This window comes from Molothrus ater, chromosome 4 (assembly GCF_012460135.2).
Source record: "Molothrus ater isolate BHLD 08-10-18 breed brown headed cowbird chromosome 4, BPBGC_Mater_1.1, whole genome shotgun sequence".
NCBI classification, from domain to species: domain Eukaryota; kingdom Metazoa; phylum Chordata; class Aves; order Passeriformes; family Icteridae; genus Molothrus; species Molothrus ater.
The window spans coordinates 45,973,139-45,993,089 of record NC_050481.2 but is presented as its reverse complement, the minus strand read 5'-3'; the positions used below and the strand labels follow the sequence as shown (position 1 = coordinate 45,993,089).

Here is a 19,951-nt window from a genome sequence, read left to right as displayed (position 1 = left end):
AGAGTATTTCTTTGTGCAAAATTCCATCTACTTTTCAAAGTAAAAGCATCTTCAAGTTCTGACAGGTAAATAGCTGACTTCACATAAATTTAAGCCTGTGTAACCTTTGATTCCTGGTTCATATTAAGTCTGGAGTCATGGAATAACCCAAATCATATAGTCAAAACTAGCAATCAGACCAGTTGCCAACAGATAATACTGTTTCCTTCATAACATTATTTTGTCATCCAAATGAGCAGCTGTCATTTGTTCTTCTCATCAGCCTATTATGGCACATTTCTCTCTGCTGTAAGATACAGCAGGCTTACTTTGTAGTATAAAAATGATAAACGAAAACACCCCTCCAGGCCACTCAGTCACTCTCTGTTCTGGCACTATGGCTGAACTGCAAATGAGTAATTCTGCAGTATGTAATAAGGCCAATGCCTATCACTGCATTTTAAAACCTTGCTGTTGAGGTCATTCAGGAGGCAAACTTGAAGGCAGATGGCCAAACAGACTAAGAGCTAGTCTTAGAAAAATCTCACAGCATCAGCCAAAGCAATAGTCTCCAGGAGATTGTACTATAACACAAGAAAGATCAGAGCTCACTTTGGAGAACCACAAAGTCTACTCAAACAGACACAGACTTCATGCTACTATTAAACTCTGAATACATCTGCAGGAAAATGCACTGTGGCCACATCAAGAGAAAAGCACTTTGCAAACTTACACAGGGGAAAAAAGAAACAAAATTCACAAACAAAAACATTAAGGAAACAAAAAAAATTATGTCAGTTTTAAAAGAAATGCTACAGAGAGACAAAAAGCCATTGCCTCTAAGCAATGTAAAGGTCTTCCCGTTCTGTCCTGAGTGCAGACAATAGTTAATTCTTTCTGATAGGTCATCAGAAAGAGATTTGTCCTTCTTTATATCTTGCAAGGAATAAGCCTGCAGAACAGGGCACAATGGTTACAAGGGAACAGCTAGAAGAGAAACTATCTGAGGGGTTGTACTCACTGAATTCCCTCATAGGCATTAAGCTACCTTGCTCTGATAACCAGGTGAAGATTCAAGTACTCAGACTACTGATGGTTGGAGAGGGAGAGAATATGGAGAATAACAAATACAGGGAGTCTTTCTTCTTGAGAACTAAAAATGTCTTCAAAAAATTAAGCATGAAAGTTCTGATTTTGCCATTTTCACCAAACTGATTCTACAGGCAACAGTATGTGAAAACTCTTGATCCTTGTACTCGAAGGACTGCTATGATAGTGTCAGAGGGCCCAGGAAAAAACAGTCTGAATTCCATCTGAACCCTCTCATTACTAAGCCTGGGTAGCCTAGACAAAGAGGACAGTTAGAGGTTCTCAAAGTACAAGAATGAAGTCTTGAGCAGTCCAGCTTCCCACAGCCCCCTGAAGTCCTTTTTGTGGGCTGAGAGGCATAGATAAGGAAGAGCCACCCAGCTGATGCCAAGAGCCTGTCAGCTCAATTCATTCTTTATCTCAAGGAAAATAAGCTTCAAACTTCCTCTTATCTAGAAGACAACTTCTAAGGCTTCTGAGCCCTGTTGTAACAGACAATTGACAAAAATATGGCACCTATTAGGGAGGAGGATGGTTGGACAAAAAACCTTCATGAGATTCCTCTGCTGCCTACCTCAGGGGACTCACTCCTGCAGCAAACTGGGGTTTTGCAGAGAGGCAGCAAGGTCTTCTAACAATGCTCTATGTAACACAGCACAGGAAAGCTAGAGGTCCTGACCTCTTTCCAGACTTTTCCACTCTCAGCACAGCCCTCTCACCCCTTCATTTTTTCCATTTCAATGAGGTCCCATGTTGAAAGCATCTGGGCAAATATACACATTTATTGTAAAATATAATAAATCTTATCAGCTTGCTCATCTCATCCTGTGACAACAGTCAATTACATTCATTTGATTCTGGCTGGTTTGAAACTGAGCAGAAAGCATCTCCTGGAAGGCTTGTCTTGACTGAAAAACCCCAGAAGCTGATCCAGCCCAGGCTCTTACTTCCAACAAGAAGATGCCCTGAGAAATTTCAAACAATGAAGAAACTCTAAATAGGCCTTGATTCAGGACTGTGCTCAAAGCCTGTATGAGTACAATCAAGTGGTGATCAGGAAGGCTGCCAGTCCAGGACCATGGGGGAGAGAGGAAGGAATGCTGTGCAGGAGGAGCATGGGGAGAGAGGAAGGAATGCTGTGTTTGGGGCTTTTCTACTGCCCAATCCACCACTCTGTGAAGCATCTCTTGGTTGGACTGCTGAAAAAGAAAAAGATACCAACATAAAAACCCTCTAAAGCACAATTCATCTCCCTAAAAATGGAACTTAGTGGCACAACGGGAGTCCTGGAAGCACAGGGCCAGGCTGTAATTTCACCTGTCATTGGTGAAAGAAAGTTTCAGAGTCTTATTTAATGCAATGGGATGGCTGCTTTTCATAAATTCTGTAGTTAAAACTTCCTTCTCTTCCCAAAGTGCTGCTCACTTTGTTCAGAAAGGCAGATAGGAAACAGCTGTACCATGGGTGGTGGCTTCTTTTGGGCTAGTTTGGGATTTTTTTTCTCGGGAGCATTGAGTTTAGGTTTCAAACAATCTTTAGGAGCAGAGTTGAGCAGAGCACTGCAGCCGGGACAGGAGGCTGGGTCCCGGGAGAGCAGGAGCGTGCAGCTTCCAGCAGGGGGAAGTGTCCAGCAGCAGAAAAGCTGGAGGAACACCCCCCCTCCTGCCCCCCTGCAGGGATGGGCAGGGAGCACCCCGCTGCTGCTGAGCCACCACCAACATACCGGGACAGATCCAAAAGCAGTTTTTAGCACAAAGCTGCCTCTCTCCCTGTCTAAAAGAGCCTTGTCATCCTTTGTTTTGGGTTACCCTTCCTCCTCTGCAAGACTTGCAGTGGATATGAAGCAATATAGTTGTGACATCTGGATTTTCTTACTGCAATAGTAATGTTTCCTCTTTAATATTAACATTCCAGAAAGGAAAATTACTTGTATTTATGCCATAAATTTCCAGCTCATTACAGAATAACAGTGTCCCAAATTACCTTCTCATTATAAGCTTCCAAAAATGTATGCATGCAAAAAAAAGTAGTGGTTTAATTCCTAATTAATATCTACAGCTGACGTAAAGGAAATATTTTTTTAAAAGACTGAAAATACCAAAAAGATCCAAGAACCACACTATTTTAAAAAAACCAAAACACCAATATTCTTCAGATGCTTGTTCCCCGATGAAAAAAACAATCAAACAAAAAAAACTCAAGAGAATAAAATCAGCCATTCAAAAAACTTTATTTCCCAGATTAAAGGGAATAATCTCCTCTTCAGTTTTTTGGGGTTTTTTTGTTGCCCTTTTCTTTGCCATGCACACACAAAAAATCTTTCATTTGAAATTGACATCATACATGTGACTGTTCAAAGAATACTGCACGTGTGTTCTACAGAGATCACTGGAATGCTGTTCCATCAGTTCCCAGGAAAGGGGGCCAGGTGAATGCAACTCAAAACTGTCTCCCCTCCCCAGGGCAACACAGCACTGTGAGTACGAGTGGGAAGGACACAGTACTAAAGAAAACACAAATGGAGATCCTGCGTTCAGTAGTCCTGACACTTTAACTCCCCTTGTACCCATCTGCACTGTTACTTGCACTCCCAAAGATCAGAACCCCTAGGATTTTTCTGCCTTCAGTATGCAAACTTGTATCCTAAGAAACTCCCTGTTTTCCTGGTTTGGAAAACAGTTCCTTGGACAAGAACTATGAGAGGAATCAGAGGCAGAAAGGAATTAAGTGACCTGTCTGAGATCATGCTGCAAGCTGAAAGCAGAACCAGGACTTGAATACAAGTCCCCTCACCTCATGGCCTTCCTTTAGGTTTGGGGTTATCCGAGTCCCACCAATACCAGAGGAGCATTGAATCACCACATCACACCCAAATGCAAAGATGGAGCTGGAGCAAGGCTCTCTTCTCCATCCAAATTGTAGCATTTTTGAAAAGTACTGATCAGTCCAAAATGTGAATAACAACTTCAGAACTAAGAATGATTGGGAGAAGTATGTATTTTCAGCTGCCACTAACATGAGACACTGAAATGTCATAATTCTATCTCCAGGAATGTTCTAATTTTTAACCCACTCTCCCATCACACCTACCTTTCCACTCCTAATACAAGATCTAAAGAAAGATGTTTGTGGGTGCTGTGATTCAAACATCTGGCCTGCATAAAAATGCTTTCTGCATCACACCCATCGACACGGTCACTTCATTCTCAACTTGTTATTTCTCCCCCCAGTGCAAATACAGATGATTTAGAGGCTCCACCTGCTCTGTCAAAAGTGCCCAGACAGCTCAGCTATATTGCTTATTGAATTGCTTTAGGCATAGCAGCCCAAACATGAACTGTGTTACATTAAAGTATTTCATCTTTACAGAAAAACGCTTGTTGTAGGAGTCCAATGGTTCTTTGGATATTTGGATATTCTTTGGATATTTGGATATTAAACACATATATATTTTAAATAAAAAATCTGGACTTTTAAAAGATTTTAACACCAGACTGAATTCTAAGAAGTCTGGAAACTTCAAACATTGGAAAAAGGAAGCAAGAGTGGAAAAACAGGCAAGAAACCTTCATTCAGAGAGTTCTTAAAATGTGCATAAGCAAATTAAATATTCAGTCTATTCAGCAAAATAGGAGAGCACATCAAAAGTGTTCCTGGGTAATAAAAGAGCATATTGAAAAAGAGTAAACAGATATTCCTTCCGTTGCCCACAGTGTACATAAATCTTTATTTCTCACACACCACAGGCCTGTGATCAGGAGTCAGGCATCTGAACCCTCATTTGGGGTTTTAGGGAGCCACAGGGGCTTCATGCACCTCAGCTCCAGGCTCACAAGAGTCAGAAAAGATAAACTTCCATCAAAATAAACTAAATACTGACAACAAGAGGCTTCAACATGCTAAAAAAGGATCTTAAAAACACAAGATGAGTGCTTTGATAAATATTGTGACCAAAATGTTACCAAATTTACCGGATAGATTACTCACAAATACACAGAGCTTGATGTTCATCCAAACAGACAACACCTAGAAGCCACTACATGCATGCTTAAAATCAGAAGCTGAAATCTGGAAGAAGTTCTCCAAAAACACTGTATGGGTTATCAAAATACAAAGACCAGCAAGAGAACTGTAATCAATTTTTTCAAATCACCCCTACCACTAAGCTTTCACTACAACTTCACCTCTGTGATGCATCATCTGTTTGAAAGGACAAGGTGGCTACTACTTTTCTGAATCAGACACCAGCAGTTCTCATCAAGAGTGGGTGTCTTTCAAATAAATACCTATGAACTGTTTCCCTTCTGTTGTGTACATCCATCTGTATATAAAATGAATCAAATATTTTGGCACAATTCTGAAGGAGCATAACTCTACTATCATCCACACGGGAACAGCAGCCTATCAGTGACTACAGTAGGGCAAACAATTACTCTGTGAGATTTTTGAGGTGAATAAAACTAAAAAAAAATCAAGAACTATAGAGAAGTTTGGGGTTTTTTTTAAGAAATTCCCTCCCTCACAAAGAGAGAACCTTCAAAGTACAGTTACTCAAGCAGCATATGGCATTTACATTTTCATCTAAATCTTTAAAGAAGCCCATTATTTCCTTAGATTTGAGAAAAGAACCCTGCTTTATTTCACCACACCAACCATAAATTATTCATTAATTCAGTTTGCTAACTCTGTAACTGCGCCCAGATGTTTCAGCTGGAGTGGCATGCCATAAGAGAAGTTAAATATAGCAAGCTGTATGCAAGGACCAGACTCTCTCTCTCCCCTCACTACAGCATGCTCAAATACTACTTGACAGAAAACAATGAAAACATTTTAAAAATATTCTGAATATGTGAGTCTGAAATGCCACAGTCTGATCACAAAATTTCATGTGAAAGAGCCCCCACACATTTCATCTGGGTGTTACTGAAGCTGCTGGTCTGTCTCTGGGGAAAGGGCTGGCACTTTCACTCACCAGAGTAAACAGAAAATTTACAAGCAGAGGAACCCTCCTTGCCATGCATCATTTACAAATACAAATGAAGGCTTAAGTTTTCAATTATAAGAAACATTTCTGAGCCAGCTACCAAGGGCAACAACCAAGCCGATGAGGAATTGAGAGCATCCTAAGGAATTTCTTATGGAATTGACACAGAAACCTACTGGTGAAATTTTTAATCCACTTCAGTGCTTCAGAAAAACAACCATTTTACACTAGCAAAGATTAATGTTAGCATTTGTAAGCCAACACTGAAAATAGTCCTGTTGAACAGAATGGAAATTACCACCTTCAGCCACTGTTATGGTTTCAAGCACTCTTCCTCAACTGTCTTAAGCTAGTTTGGAAGTGCCTATTTTAAACTAGGAACTATCCCTGATCATTATATAGTTGGAGAAGAAGCAAAAAACAGGTTGAACATCACAGTGTGACTTGGAGTTTGGAGACTCTTCTAAGGCCCAGAGCTCTTCTTCAGTTGTGAACAGTGATAACAAGAGAGATTTTCAGAGGTCATCTTGTCCCTTTGCTGTGCTACAAGGCAAGATTGAGACTGTTTAAACTATTTGCCTGATCTGTTCCTAAAAATTTCCAGTGTAACAGATTCTGCACCATGAGTTTGCAGAGGGGTGGGTATTTTGGAGAAGCTGCTATAGATCAGTGTGTTAATGGCACCACTGCTTTGGTACCAGGTATCAGCTGCTGTCACCCAACACTGCCACACTTGCATCTTGTAGCCAAATCCTGCTGTTCTTTAAGCAGCTGTGTCCATATGAGACTGCAAAATATGTTAAGACTAACTACTGTTAACAGAGGGCACCTTCCCATTAGCCAGCAAATAGACAAACAAACCTTGATATAAATCTATACTACTAGCCACCTTAGAACATAGTAAAACTCTGTCAGCTGTTACTAAAAGCATGAATACATGATTGAAGTAATAATTTAGCAATGGGAAGGCATACCAGCACTACCTTTAGTCTCGTCATTGTCTATAATGCGAGAAAGAATAGAGTGGTAGCACAGGTCAACAATCTCAGGGCAGTAAATATCTTTTTTTTTTGCTAATCCACACTGGCAGAATTTTCTTTATTAATGGTAGCTACTCAAAGTTAGCACAAAAAGATACCACAAAGTTCTACTATGGACAATGGCTTCTTCATTTTACTGTGTAGACAGATCTTTAAAGACATTTCACTTCTACTTCAGGAATCAGTGGGAAAGCAGACAGCGAGAAGCAAACCAGAACAAATTTTATTTAAGCTAGTCACCCTGGCAACAAGTTACAACTGAGTCCACCTCTATGAGGAAACATTTCCTCTCCAACTTTTATGGAAGAAAAGAGGTATGCAATACAAAATGTAGAAACTGGACCCAGTTACAGCACATGTGAGAGATGGAAGGTGACAAAGGATCTGGAGGCTCTCAGAAAATAAAGACCATATGCTGCTAACAGTGGAAATCTGTGAAATCTTTGTTGGGGGGAAAGGGAAGAAAAAGGATACAGTGCAGGTGCAAAATCACAAAACAAATCAAAAGAGAAGAATAGAAACTATATTGAATAGCCCATCTCAAAAAATCATTTCCTACTATATGAGGAGAGCATTATAGTAAAAGAGAAAGAACTTTTAATCTTCTTTGCACTGTATAAATTTCTAAAGCACTGCTGAGAAAAATATTTATTGAGGAGTGAAACCAGCACCTGGTATGTTTCCTTGTTTTTACATAGTAACAGAAGCTGCAGGAGAGTTTTGGTTTGGACAACTAAATTTAGAAAGTCAAACATCAAATCTGATGCACTTTACTTGTAAAGTCTTAGCTACACATTATACATAGCTAAGTATACTTGTCTGAAGTTACTACTTTTTGGTTGTTCTTTTTAAAGTAAAAATCAGGCCCCCATGAAGCTGTCTGCATACCTGAATTTGTGCCTTATTATCCTTCTCCACAGGTACTATGTTTGAAAACAGGGATATAACCTTAAATTAAATTCAGCATCCAGCTAACTTTATAAAGAGGCTTATAGGAAAAGGAAGTCACCATTGAGACCTACCTGTTTGGATGACCTATTATTCAGAAAAAGAAATGTCACAAGGAGAATTCTTGGTGTTAATCTATACTGATTTCTGCTACAGTAATCTACAGCAATTTAAACAACTCAAATCTAAAAGGTCTTGAGATTCTTCCACTTTTGGAAGTCTTATCTGGCCTACTCACTTAATGTACACATACAGACTATTACATTCCAGCAGAATTACGACCAGATGGGGTTTTGCTGTAAGCTTGACTGTTTTCTTTTGTTTCATTTTTTTAAAGACTTGTTCTTTGTTCATTTTTTCACATAGAGATAACAAACATATTCAACACTAAAAATATAAAAAAAAACAAAAAAAAAAGAAAAAGAAAGAAGAAAAGAATGTTTACTTTGGTTGTGCTAAGCAGCCAGGTGCTATAATACTGCAAGTTTCATCTGTAGTCTGCAGTGCTGTAAGTTCCACCATGTTAACCATTACATCAGTCTTGTGGCCAGGAAGTTTAGGAAGCACAGAAAGAATCTTCTCTGCAAGATTGTCACCATGATGACCAACTGCTCCTGAAGAAAATGGAAAAAAAAAAAAACAAAAAAAATCCAACAACTATCAGGCACATAGCTAGAAAAACAAACAAACACAAGGAATTGAAGAGAAAATAGCTACATGTTTTGGGGAGAAGGACACTGGTGTTCCTAATATCAAAACCACATTTAGCTTTTCAAAAATATTTTTCTACAAAAGTAAAACTAATTTCTAAAATGTGTAAAGTTAAAAGCACCTACAACATTTCAGAAAGATTCATTTAAAAAGCCCTATTACCATTACTACTATTACTGCTAAATTAGACTTAGTTTTACAGCTGTTAGATATTCACTGATTTTACACTTAGACATGAAAAACATTTTTCTTTGCCTAAGGAACTTGTTAAATAATATTTGCAATGGTTATTAAAAAAGCAAGCAAATATTTATATATACACTCACATGAATAAACTAGGGCTGTGCTTAAAAGGCCTATATACAAGTTGCATAAATAACTACCCAGACAGGCCAGCCTAATATTAAAATAAACAATTACCAATGGCATGCCACAATCAAGATCATATCACTTTTATACGAACTGAGGGCAGCTCAGGTGAAACAAACATGAAATAACTAAACCAACCCATGTTACAAAGTATAAAATGTCAATTTGACTGTATTCCAAGAGAAACTCTGAACTCCAGCTGGCATGTTTTCTTCAATTTTCCTGATTTCAAACACACATGCTTTTCTTTCCATTCATGAACTTCCAATACAGGCTCTACAACCAACTTAAAAACTATTAGGGCTGTGAGCCAAGTCAGAGCAGAAAAACATGACACACACTACAGATAAAAAAAGTCAAGAGAGAGGGATCAGAAACCTTATTGCCTTTAGGTCAGGAACAAGTTGAAGTTATTTGTTGTCTGCCACTTAACCTACAGTTCAGCCATCAACACAGGGCTGGACAGCAGTGCTGAGCTTAGTTTTGCTTGTCCTAGCTTTAATAACAGAAAAATGGGAACTTTTGAAGCACCACTGAGAGCAGGAAAAAGTTCTCTCAGGCTATGGTCCCACTCCATCTAAGTCCATCTGTGTGGCAGCTATCTGCTGTTATGTTTTCATCATTTCCATAGACAGAGAATATCTGTTTCAACAGCTGAATTAGCTTCACATGCTCCATAAATCCAAACAAGGCTTTTACATAGAGTACATTGCTAAGGTCAGATTATTAAGTGCTCTTGGATAGCAGAAGCAGAAGACTGTCTCCAGCAATTCTACAGCAGCCAGGTATCCAGGCTGTAAGCCACGATTTTCCATGGTCTATCCACTTTTCTGTATTGCAAAATGTTGAAAAGAGAAACAAGGATGAAAAAGGAAAATAAAGTGAAGCCAAACTCTGTGCTGGCAACACCTTTATCCACAGAAAGCAAAGAAGGCACAAGTGTCCAACACAGGGTGGTACTGCAGCGTGGACATCTGACCACTCAGCTGGTTTATTACCCATTTGTTTCACCAAAAACTGCAACAATTACAGAATAACAGCAACTTCCCTTTCTAACATTCCCAGCCAGAGTTAGACCAGTGAAATACAGATGGAATGAGCTGGGCTGTCTTTGTGACTCCCTAAGCTGTCTTGTTCTCCAAAATCCCTACATTGCTCTTACTAGATCAGTCACATGTAAGGCACACTGCAACAGTTGCAAAGTTGCACAGGAAAAACAACAATAATCTTCTGAACCTCCACCCCACATACTGGAAGCAACATCTGCCTCTCCACACATGCTGCATGTGAGCAACATTTAGTTAGACAAGACATTTGGTTAAACCAGAAACACCTCAAATGCAAATAAACCCACATTAATTACTGACATCCCTCCTTTCTTCTTGGCATAGGGGGAAGACTCAGAGTACTCGAGCTGCTTCCATGAGAGCCTCTGTCTCATTCCCATGACAGATACTTCTTGGAGGTTTCCACTGGTCCACCAGTGCTACTGGCCTTTGCCATGCCTCATCAAAACAACCACAAAACATCTCATGGAGGTTTTAAATGTCACTGTCACCCCAATCAACTGCATAAATTAACCAAGCCTGAAAAGATTGTTAAACTTCACAAGACTAGGACAAGGAATCACAGGGAGTCACTTTCAGACTGCATTGACTTCAGAAGGGTGCATGGGACCAGTTTTGATCCTCTCTACTCACCACTTCTGAGGACAGTCAACAGACTGCTCAGCAGCTTCTCATGAGCAACAGTGTTCAGGGTACAGCTGATGGTTTTGAATGCTGCCAAAGTACAGACAGACTGAGCATTCATGAGACAACAAGTTTTCTGACCACTGCAAAATAGGAGCTTTCATGCCAGGCTAACATCTAGCTTTCAGGATACAAGAACTCTTAGGGATCATGCCGTTCTAATTTCACTTTTCTTTACATTATAACTTACAAACTGAATAGGTGACATTTGACACAAATTGTAGCTGACACAATTTGCAAGGTCAACCTGTGTATTCTTTACTGTACAGTTTTTAGCAAACCAATGAAACAAATCTTATTGTGTGGCACTAAATTCAGGTTCATATACAACTTTACCTCTGAAATGCACCAGATTTTTCTTCCTTCAGTTTGCATTGTATTCGATAGCACAAGTATCACATCCAAACCACAGCAATAATTCAATGAAATTACCAATGAATTCTGCAGGCATTTGTTGGTAACAAAAGAACGGTTGTATGCAGGGATCTTAATTTCATTTATGGATACTGAGAATAGAATCTTAAAAAAACAAATCCTGTAACTTCTCATCCTTATTCTGTGAGCTTTGATATTTCCTTCCAGTGCTGCTCACTGCACCCCTGATGTTATCTCCAAAAAACCTTCTCCTATTGAAATACAAGATTCCACAATTCCCTTCCCAGGTTTAAGCTGGTACTAAATATCTCTCGTCATACCTCCCCAAGAGTCTCCTTGTCAGGCAGCTCCCTGTCATCCCACATCTGGTTCTATTTCTTGTTTTTATTTCTTCTCACTATCTGAGTGCAAAAATAAACCCTTTCCCTGTTCCCACCCCAAACCAACACTCTTCTCATAATTTCATTTTAAGGTTCCTTATCCAAGTCCACTTTCCTGCATTCTTCTGATCAATCTTCCCAACCTCAGCACAGCATTAACTGCCTGGATTCATAGCTGCTCTTTAGCACCTTGTTGATAGCTATGGTTCCTACAGCAGTTCAAGGACACACAATGGTGAAACTATGGGGGGAAAAAAATATGGAGGAAAATTCAGAAACAGACAAGCTGCAGGGTGCAACACTGTGCCAAGTACTTGCTACATGATATGTGGTGGCAAAAAATTATGACCTGAATTATTGACTACAAACAGAAGCAGGCCCCCACCCTGTGCATGCCAGCAGGAGGTATGTATGACTGGGATAGCAAATGCAGTCATTCCTATATCAATACACATACCTACAGAAACACTTTCAGGCACATAGATATGGCTAAGGGTTACACAGAGAGGTGTATCTCCCTAGACAGACATAAAGAGTGACAGATTCACTGGATCCTTCACAGCAATCCATAAGGCTTAGTCTGAAACATGCAGATATTTCCTTCACACCTCAAGGTGGCACACAGGCACAGTTAAGGTTTCTAGCTTGCAGCAAAATGGAAGTGCTAGAAACAAGACTTTGGATTTCCAGCAGAGCCTTCTGCCTTACTCTTCTTTTCTATGATCCACTGGGATACAAGGGTGTGCAAGCAATCATCATGGCCACTGGGATTATTAAACATGCTCCCAGTGCCAGCAGATGAAGAACTGTTTGCACACCTGGTGGCTTAATACAATTACTCTTCAAACCACTAACCTGTGGAAGGGAACTCACACTGCTTACTCTGTAACATCATGTTAAACACGAACCAGGAACAGGAGAGCAACCAGCTCAGTTATGTCAACTTTTCTCCTAATTTGGAAAGCAGCACCAGTTCATTGGGCAGTTAAGTATGACTTTGGGGTCACTGACCCCCAGGGACCACCACTTAACCAAACCATTTGAGCAACTTCTGCATGAAAGGATGCACCTGGCACTAGGGGTATTGGCACAGCATCCGGGGTCATGGAAGCAGCCTGTAAGGTACTTTTCCAAACAACTGGATAGTGCGAGTAATGATGATCTGGATGCTAGAGAGCAGTGGCTTTTAATCCAGGAAGCATGAAACTGACACTGAGACAAAAGATTATCATATACATATCCCACATGATAATAGCTGTTTTGGAACAGAAAGGAGGACATTGGGTATCACCAGTAGAATACTGGAACACCAAGTTTTCCTACTGGAGCAGGATAATGTGGCACTTACAGGAACTACTGCTTTGAACCCAGACATGTTTCTCCAAGCTTCAGAAGAAGCCCAGAGTTTTACCATCACTGGTAACCAGTGAACAAGTGTATTCTAGCAGACCAGATCTCAAGAGCAATCCCACCCAGGACCCAGAACTGGCACTATATAGCCATGGGAGGACACTGTACAAAATGGAATATGGATTTTTGGTAACACCAGGTCACCGGGGTTCCCACTATCTGACACCCTCCCGGTGGGGTGGGTATGGGCCCTATAGAATGACAGCCCATACCAGCTGAGGATTTCTTACCAGCGAGGTCCAACGTCCTGTCCACGAAGATGACAGATGCCTTGTTGGTGGCTGTCCTCCTCCTGTTTCTGGCTGAGGCGTAGCTTGCCAGCTCAGCGGCGACCACCCTGCTAAGGGCCCCCACAGCGAAGCTCTCCTCTCTCAGGCCAAGGGCGGTGAAGAGAGAGTCGAGCTCACCCACCAGGGCCCGCACCGCCGCCCGCAGCTCGGCGGGCAGCGCACCCAGCCCGACCTCTGCGGGGCCGGGGCCGCCGGGGCCGGGCAGCGGCGGGAGGAGCGCTGCCAGGGCGGGCAGCAGGCAGAGCTCCGCCGAGACGGGCGCCAGGAGCGGCGGGCCCCGCAGCACAACCTCGGCGCGGCCGCCCTCGCCCATCCACCGCCGCAAGGTCTCCTCCAGCTCTGCCGCCCCGCCGCCGTCCGCCTCGTCGCCGCACACGAGCACGCAGTGCCGCACGGCGCCCCGCTCCAGCACGCCGCGCACCGCGGCCGCCGCGCCGCCCCGCAGCGTCCCGCTCACCACGAACACGGCGCAGGCCGCCCCCGCCGGCACCGCCGCCTCGGCGGACAGCGCGCTGACAGCCAGCGCCCCGGCCGCCAGCAGCTCGCCCGCCCCGCCGGCCCAGTGCAGCGCCTCGGCGGAGGGCGCGTCCATGAGGACGGCGGCGCGGTGCGCCCGGGCCAGCGCGGGCTCCCAGGCTCGGCGGCTCAGCTGCCGCAGCACCTCCGGCACCGCCATGGCGGTGACAGCCACAACACGCCGCACGTGCCGGGCGCGCCGCCGGCGCCGCGCGATGGCGTGGCGGGCGCGGGTTGGCTGCGCGTGCGCGGGGCGGGGCGGGGGCTGTCCCCGGCCGTGTGGGAGCCCCGCCCGTGCCCCGGCACTGCCGGGTGACGCCGCGGGAGCGGCCGCTTCCCCTGGCACTCTGCACGCTCAGCACCCGAGAGGCGAGACCTTCATCACTGCTCCCTGCCCTACCACTGTGTATTTCTTGTGTGAGTGTTAACAAGTGCTTTGGTGAAGGAGCTGCAACACGGAGTACTCTTGCTCAGTAAATGCGACTTTTCTCTGTACAGTTAGAGACGTATGACAAATTATTTTAATTTCACTTTCCCCTTTAAAAGCCCTTGATCTCGAAATCAGTTTCAAAGCTATCGAGAAAAAGCGCCATAACAAGCACCCACAGAGAATGGATGGCCCGCTGGCAAATCTGCGTTCCACACAGTATTCACTTGGGCAGCCTCCTTGGTACACTGCCAGGAAAACACCTTTTCTGACATAGCAGGATTCTCAGCATTAATAAAGAGATAAAATACTTAATTAATTCACCTCCAGCTTAACTGCCGTTCTTAGGTCTCTTACAGATACAAATGGTTTCAAAACACTGAAAAACATGAGTAACACCGAATTCATTAGATTTCCAGTAATTAAATCAGATCCTTCCCTTTCAGTGTTCTCCACTGACATTGCTACTCAGATGCATTCTTCCCTTTCTTTGTGCTGTTCTAGCACTAATCTGTTATTTTAACGTTAGGGCATATAGCTTCATGATGCTAGAAAAATATGTAAGTTAATGCCCTTCTTGACTATTTTAATTTGAAAAATGAACACTAAGAAAGGATGGGGGATAATTAAAACTGGGCCCCTGAGTTTATAAACAAGTAGAATTATCCTTCTCTCAGACTGAATTACCTCAGAGATTATGTATCTCTGAGTTTTTGCTTTATGGTTGAGTGCCACAGACAAAATCTAGACAAATTATACCTTTTAAAAGGGGTTATTTACCTTTAAACCCACTAAAGAAAAGGGGTGGGTGGGCTGACCTCTTTTAAAAGGTTGAAAGGTGTTTTTCAGATATTATTGTCAAAACATTAGATGCTTTTTTAAGAAAGCTAATAGTTTTTTACTTTATTAATACTGTATAGATTACAACTAGCCAGTGTTGAAAAAAACAAGAATTACTTGCTGGAAGACAAAATTAAGTTAATCAGTTTAAAGCACAATGGTTAAATTACAGAACAAGATTATCTAAGTAGTTTTTACAGCTTATTTTATCCCTTGTGCAAGGTGACATATACTGTGTCAGAAGAAGAGCTGTACTAAAGGGTTCCCATAAACTTGGTATCATTTTGTGGCTTTCTGGGGTGTAATGTGTGACTGAAGATGGTGATGCAGCTTGCAAAGATGCGTTCTGTCTTCAGCCTTTCAGCTACTCAAAGCTTTAGAAGAAAGAGTTTTTAAAGGCCACAACTGTTCAAAGTGGCCTTTAAAGTGGATTTTTCCATCACCACCAGCTCTCTGTGATTTCTCTTTAAAGGTTTGTACAAGGAAAACTGCTTGGATGATCTGCATCAAAGCATTTTAAGATATTTTTTGTTCTTAGCCTACTCTTGTTGCAGTTTTCTCAGACATGGTTTTCTTCTTCTTCCTTTCTTTCCTTCTTTCTTCTGTGTCTGTAGCCAAAGGAAACTATTTGAATTCAGCTGTGTCATTTAATGTCAGCCAGAATTGTGTTAAATGGCAAAATAAACAAAACAGGAATGAAAATTCAGACACTGATGTCTATGAAGAGGTACTACATAAATGCATTTGTCTTATGAGAAACAAGTGACTCAATGGTGGAAAACCATTTGCTGACTCCACAACTATTTGCATAAAAAATGAAATAGCAAAAACCTACCCAAATTACACCACATAATTCATTACCTGAACACAATACTCAGATATTTAATTTTAGGTGAAAAAAAATTTTGAGTGGTTGGTTGTTCGTGTGAACTCCAGTGAAATGTCATGCCGTATATGAAACTTTCAAACAAGCTTCTCTATGCAGGCAATTCAAATCAGCTCCCCTCACTGAGAGTTGTGTTTATGTTACAGTCAAGTCAAATCTAGTCTGATTTTTCCCAAACTGACCTGCTGTGAAAAAGCAGGTCCCTGTTTTAGTTTTCATATACATCCTGAAACACCACAAGCTCCATCTGTACACACAATTGGTTGAAAATTATTTGGACAGTTGTTGGTACTTAACCTTTCTAATGCATCTTGCGGCTGTCTAGCATTCACAGATGTAAAGTGAGCAAATCACCAGGAAAAATGGCTCACTACTCCCCACCACTTTTAAAATAGAATTAATGAAATTCATAGAAACACTTCGAACATAGAAACACGTTTGGACACTCACAGCACACTACAAAGGTTAAATCCTTACTGTACCTAAAAACAAAGTCAGGAATTTTGTGGAGGGAATAAAAAAAGTCTATGAAGAGTTGTTAAACCTAAAATACCACGTCCAGCTGGACAGTCCCTGAGCCGAGGGACAGTACTAGCAGAGGCACGGCGTGTTTACCCCGCGGTTACGCTCCCTCAGCAGCTGCCATCAGCCGCCAGTAGAACCACGACACTGGAGTGTACGTGTGTTTAGCCAAGTCCTGCTTCTGGAGACAGGCAGGATGTTCTCGAGGAGCTCGCCATGCTGCCGGTGATCCCTGCTGAGGGGACGGACGGCCGTCCAGGGACGCGGGAGAGAACAAGGATCGCCGAGAGCAAACGGCAGCGGGAGGAAGGGAAGGCGGCTCTCGCAGCGCGCCTCGGGAGAGCGGCGAAAGCACAGGCGCGGTGAGTGGCCGCGCACGTACGGTGCCCGGGCGACTCGGCGGGGAGGGCAGTGCCGGGGCCGGGGCCGGGCCCGGCCGGGCCGCCCCCCGCAGCCCGTGCCCGGGGCGCCGCGGGGCCGGGCCGGGCCCGCTTCCTGTGCGTGTCACTCACGCGGGGGGAGGGGAAGCGCCGGGCGGCGGCGGCGGCGGCGGAGGATCCTCCGCGAGAGGCCGCGTTGGGCGTTCGCAGCCGCCCGCCCGTGCAGCGCCTGGCCGCGGCCCGAGGCGCCGGGGGAGCCCGGGGGCGGCGCGGCGGGGCGGCCGGCGGAGGGAGGCGCTGCCGGGGCCGGGCCCGCGCGTCCCGCGGGAGGCGGCCATGTCTACCGGCGAGGCGGAGCGGCTGTCGGCGGACGCCGATGGGGCCGCCGGGGACGAGGAGGAGGAGTGGCTCTATGGCGGTACGGACCTTCCCCGACCCCCGTGCCCAGCCCGCCTCCCCAGCGGGCCGGCCCGGCGCCGCCGCGGCGGGGGGGCCGTGCGGGGGTGCGCAGGCCGCGCCGTGAGCCGCCTCGCCGGGCCGCTGAACAAGGTTCCCCGGTCCCGTCGTCCCCGTGGCTGCTCAGCCCCCTCTCTCCTCCCGGCCAGCCCCTCGGGGGCGACGGCTTCCGGCCCCTTCCCTTTCCCGGTCTCCGGTGCCGGTGCCGCGGGCCCTCAGCCCGGGCCGCGCAGGCCGAGGCGTGCTGGGCCTCAGCGGCGAGAGCCCCGCGTGGTGTCCCTGCCCCACAGGCACCCCTGGGGCCACCGAGCTCTCCCTGGTGCTCTGCTGCCCGAGTTCCCGGCGTTGAAATACTGAAAGAGACTTAACCTTTTATTTATTAACTTTTTATACAACTTTAGGGACTATCTTTACGTTCAGATATGAATGAAACATATAAACTATACCTTGCCCATGTGGTGGACCTGTCAGTGCAGAGCACTGTAATTGCTTAGGGGTCTGCTCGACTGATTTCACAACTAAAATGTTAAGCATATGTCTCAATAGTCAGTATGTCTCTGAAGACTTGCCTAATATTCTACATCCCAAGATAATCTGTCACAGTTGATCCCCTAGGGATTTTATTCTTAAATATTGTGTTTCTTTTCTCTTATGGTAGATGAAAATGAAGCAGAGAGACCAGAGGAAGAAAAATCTAGGTGAGTATCCTGACAACTGGAAGCCCTGTAGCATGGCTGCACAAAACCTGTGTTCACTATGTTCTTCTTCCCAGCTCCTACCAACTTTCAAAGTTGGTAGGACCTGAACCCACTCTGGTGTCTTTGAAAGTGTCCTTAAGATAGTATGTTTGGACTTCGCTTTTCTTTGAAATGGCTGTACTTGTGAAATTGGGTCACTTAATTATGAAAGTTAGTTTAACTGTATGGACAGCAATAACCACTCACAAGATGCCAACAGGTCTTTTATTTTTGTAATCATTGTGCTTTGTGATCTTAATGATGGATCAGGACTTGTTTGAGATAATTTATCAACCGAAAAACATCCTGTCTCCCGAAGAGTTTGCAGTGCAGTTACAAAAATAGCAGTACAAGGAAGCAGTGGAAGATTACCAGGTAGTCTGATGTCCAGATCACATCTGCTTAGGCTTTGCAGGGTTAGCATGGTTTGTTTTTTTTAACCAGTAAGACAGTATTTCAAAGAAACTTAGAGAAACTTAGGAAAGCTTTGGAAGTATCTGAGGGGAACCTGCTTGAGTTATAAAGAGCTGTATGAGGGCACAAAGATGCTCCCTTGAAAATCTAACAAAGTTAATGGAGATTAGTAATGAGAAGTGACTGGAAAAGGGAATCAGTCACTTGTGCTAAATGAAGGAAGTTCTCATAATTGGTAAAATATGGAAATTATTGTCAAGGTATATTAAACAAATAAAGGGAAAATCAATTTCTGAAAACATACATTGTTATTTTCTGTAGTTGTTTCCGTTTTTTCAGTGAGAACTCTTGCATTTGGTTAGGCCTTGGTGGATTGCTTGCTTGTTCATAAGCTTGCTCAGTTGCTCTTCTGAACTCATGTCGACTTTGACAAGCACAGAATGACAAAGCAGTAATTAACTCCACCACATGACTATATATATCATTGTGAAGCAGCTAGGGGTGCGATTATTTGATTCCCATTATTTCTGTAGTATAAGAAACAGAGTTGCTTTCTTTGACTTTTTCCACGTCACTTAACAGGTTTTTAGGCCTCTCTTGTATTTGTCTTGAATCCTGTCTCTTCCAGGACAAAGAATTCTATTTATTTATTTGCTCTTTATTTAGAAGCTATTCCATATCAGTTGATTCCTTATGTTCAGTTACCTTTTCTTGACCTGGCATGTTTGTCACTACTGCTGTCGCTTAGGAAAATTACTTGCATGGAGGCCAAAATGATTTTTAGAAACAGTGCACTCCAGTTTTTGGTCAATGGTGTCTAGCTTGGCATTTGGCTGTCGTAATGCATAGTTTTGGACAAAAAGTGTAACAAATACTAACTTACCCATCTTAGGACTTGTGTTGGGAACTGTGGAAGTATGGGGATAGTTCAGTTGTTAAAAGTTTTGGTCTCTGGCCTCTCAGATTTGGTGTTGTTTGTTTATACAGAAATTGTGATGTGTTATTCAGGTTCTGTACGTAGTCTGACATTTTACCAGGTGATGAAGTGAAATGATCAAGCTTGAATCCTGAGGCAATAGCTGGGCTGTATTGGGTGCAACACTCACAGGTGTGTTGCCAACAGAGTATGGGGTTAGATTCATTCTATTCAATAAAAATTGGCAATTGCGCACTCTGTTTCAGAAATACCTTTTCAGTGAAAGAATATTGTTTCTAGATGACTCCCTGCTTACTCTGCTATTTGTGGTGCAGCATCCTAACAGCTAATGGGACTGTAGAAGTTAAAATATTACTGTGTAGGAAACAGCCCTAAGTAGGCTCAGTGAGACAGCTCATGTGCATGGATGTCACAGTACTCATCCTTTCAGATGGACCAGTAGTTTTGAAGTTTTTACAGGTTCTCAGTCTACAGTTAAATACAATTGAATTAGTCATTGCATTGTAACTA

The 19,951-nt window shown here is 43.4% G+C and overlaps 2 protein-coding genes across 5 annotated transcripts in view; one reads left to right on the top strand and one right to left on the bottom strand.

Moving 5' to 3' along the window:
* Positions 1-14,002, bottom strand: part of SCFD2 (sec1 family domain containing 2) — a 185,784-nt gene extending 171,782 nt beyond the window's left edge. The window contains exons 1-2 of the mRNA XM_036382488.1: positions 13,267-14,002; positions 8,486-8,654 (exon numbers count right to left, since the gene is read on the bottom strand). Coding sequence (XP_036238381.1) covers positions 8,486-8,654; positions 13,267-14,002 — 905 coding nt within the window. The remainder of the gene's footprint in view (positions 1-8,485; positions 8,655-13,266) is intronic.
* Positions 14,003-17,079: 3,077 nt separating this feature from the next.
* FIP1L1 (factor interacting with PAPOLA and CPSF1) overlaps positions 17,080-19,951 on the top strand; it is a 37,234-nt gene continuing 34,362 nt past the window's right edge. The window contains exons 1-2 of one of the 4 annotated variants that reach the window (XM_036382492.2): positions 17,080-17,315; positions 18,012-18,051. In XM_036382492.2, the coding sequence (XP_036238385.1) occupies positions 17,234-17,315; positions 18,012-18,051 (122 nt within the window). In that variant the 5' untranslated portion in view covers positions 17,080-17,233. The remainder of the gene's footprint in view (positions 17,316-18,011; positions 18,052-19,951) is intronic. The other 3 variants (XM_036382491.2, XM_036382494.2, XM_036382493.2) reach the window with 3 other exon arrangements.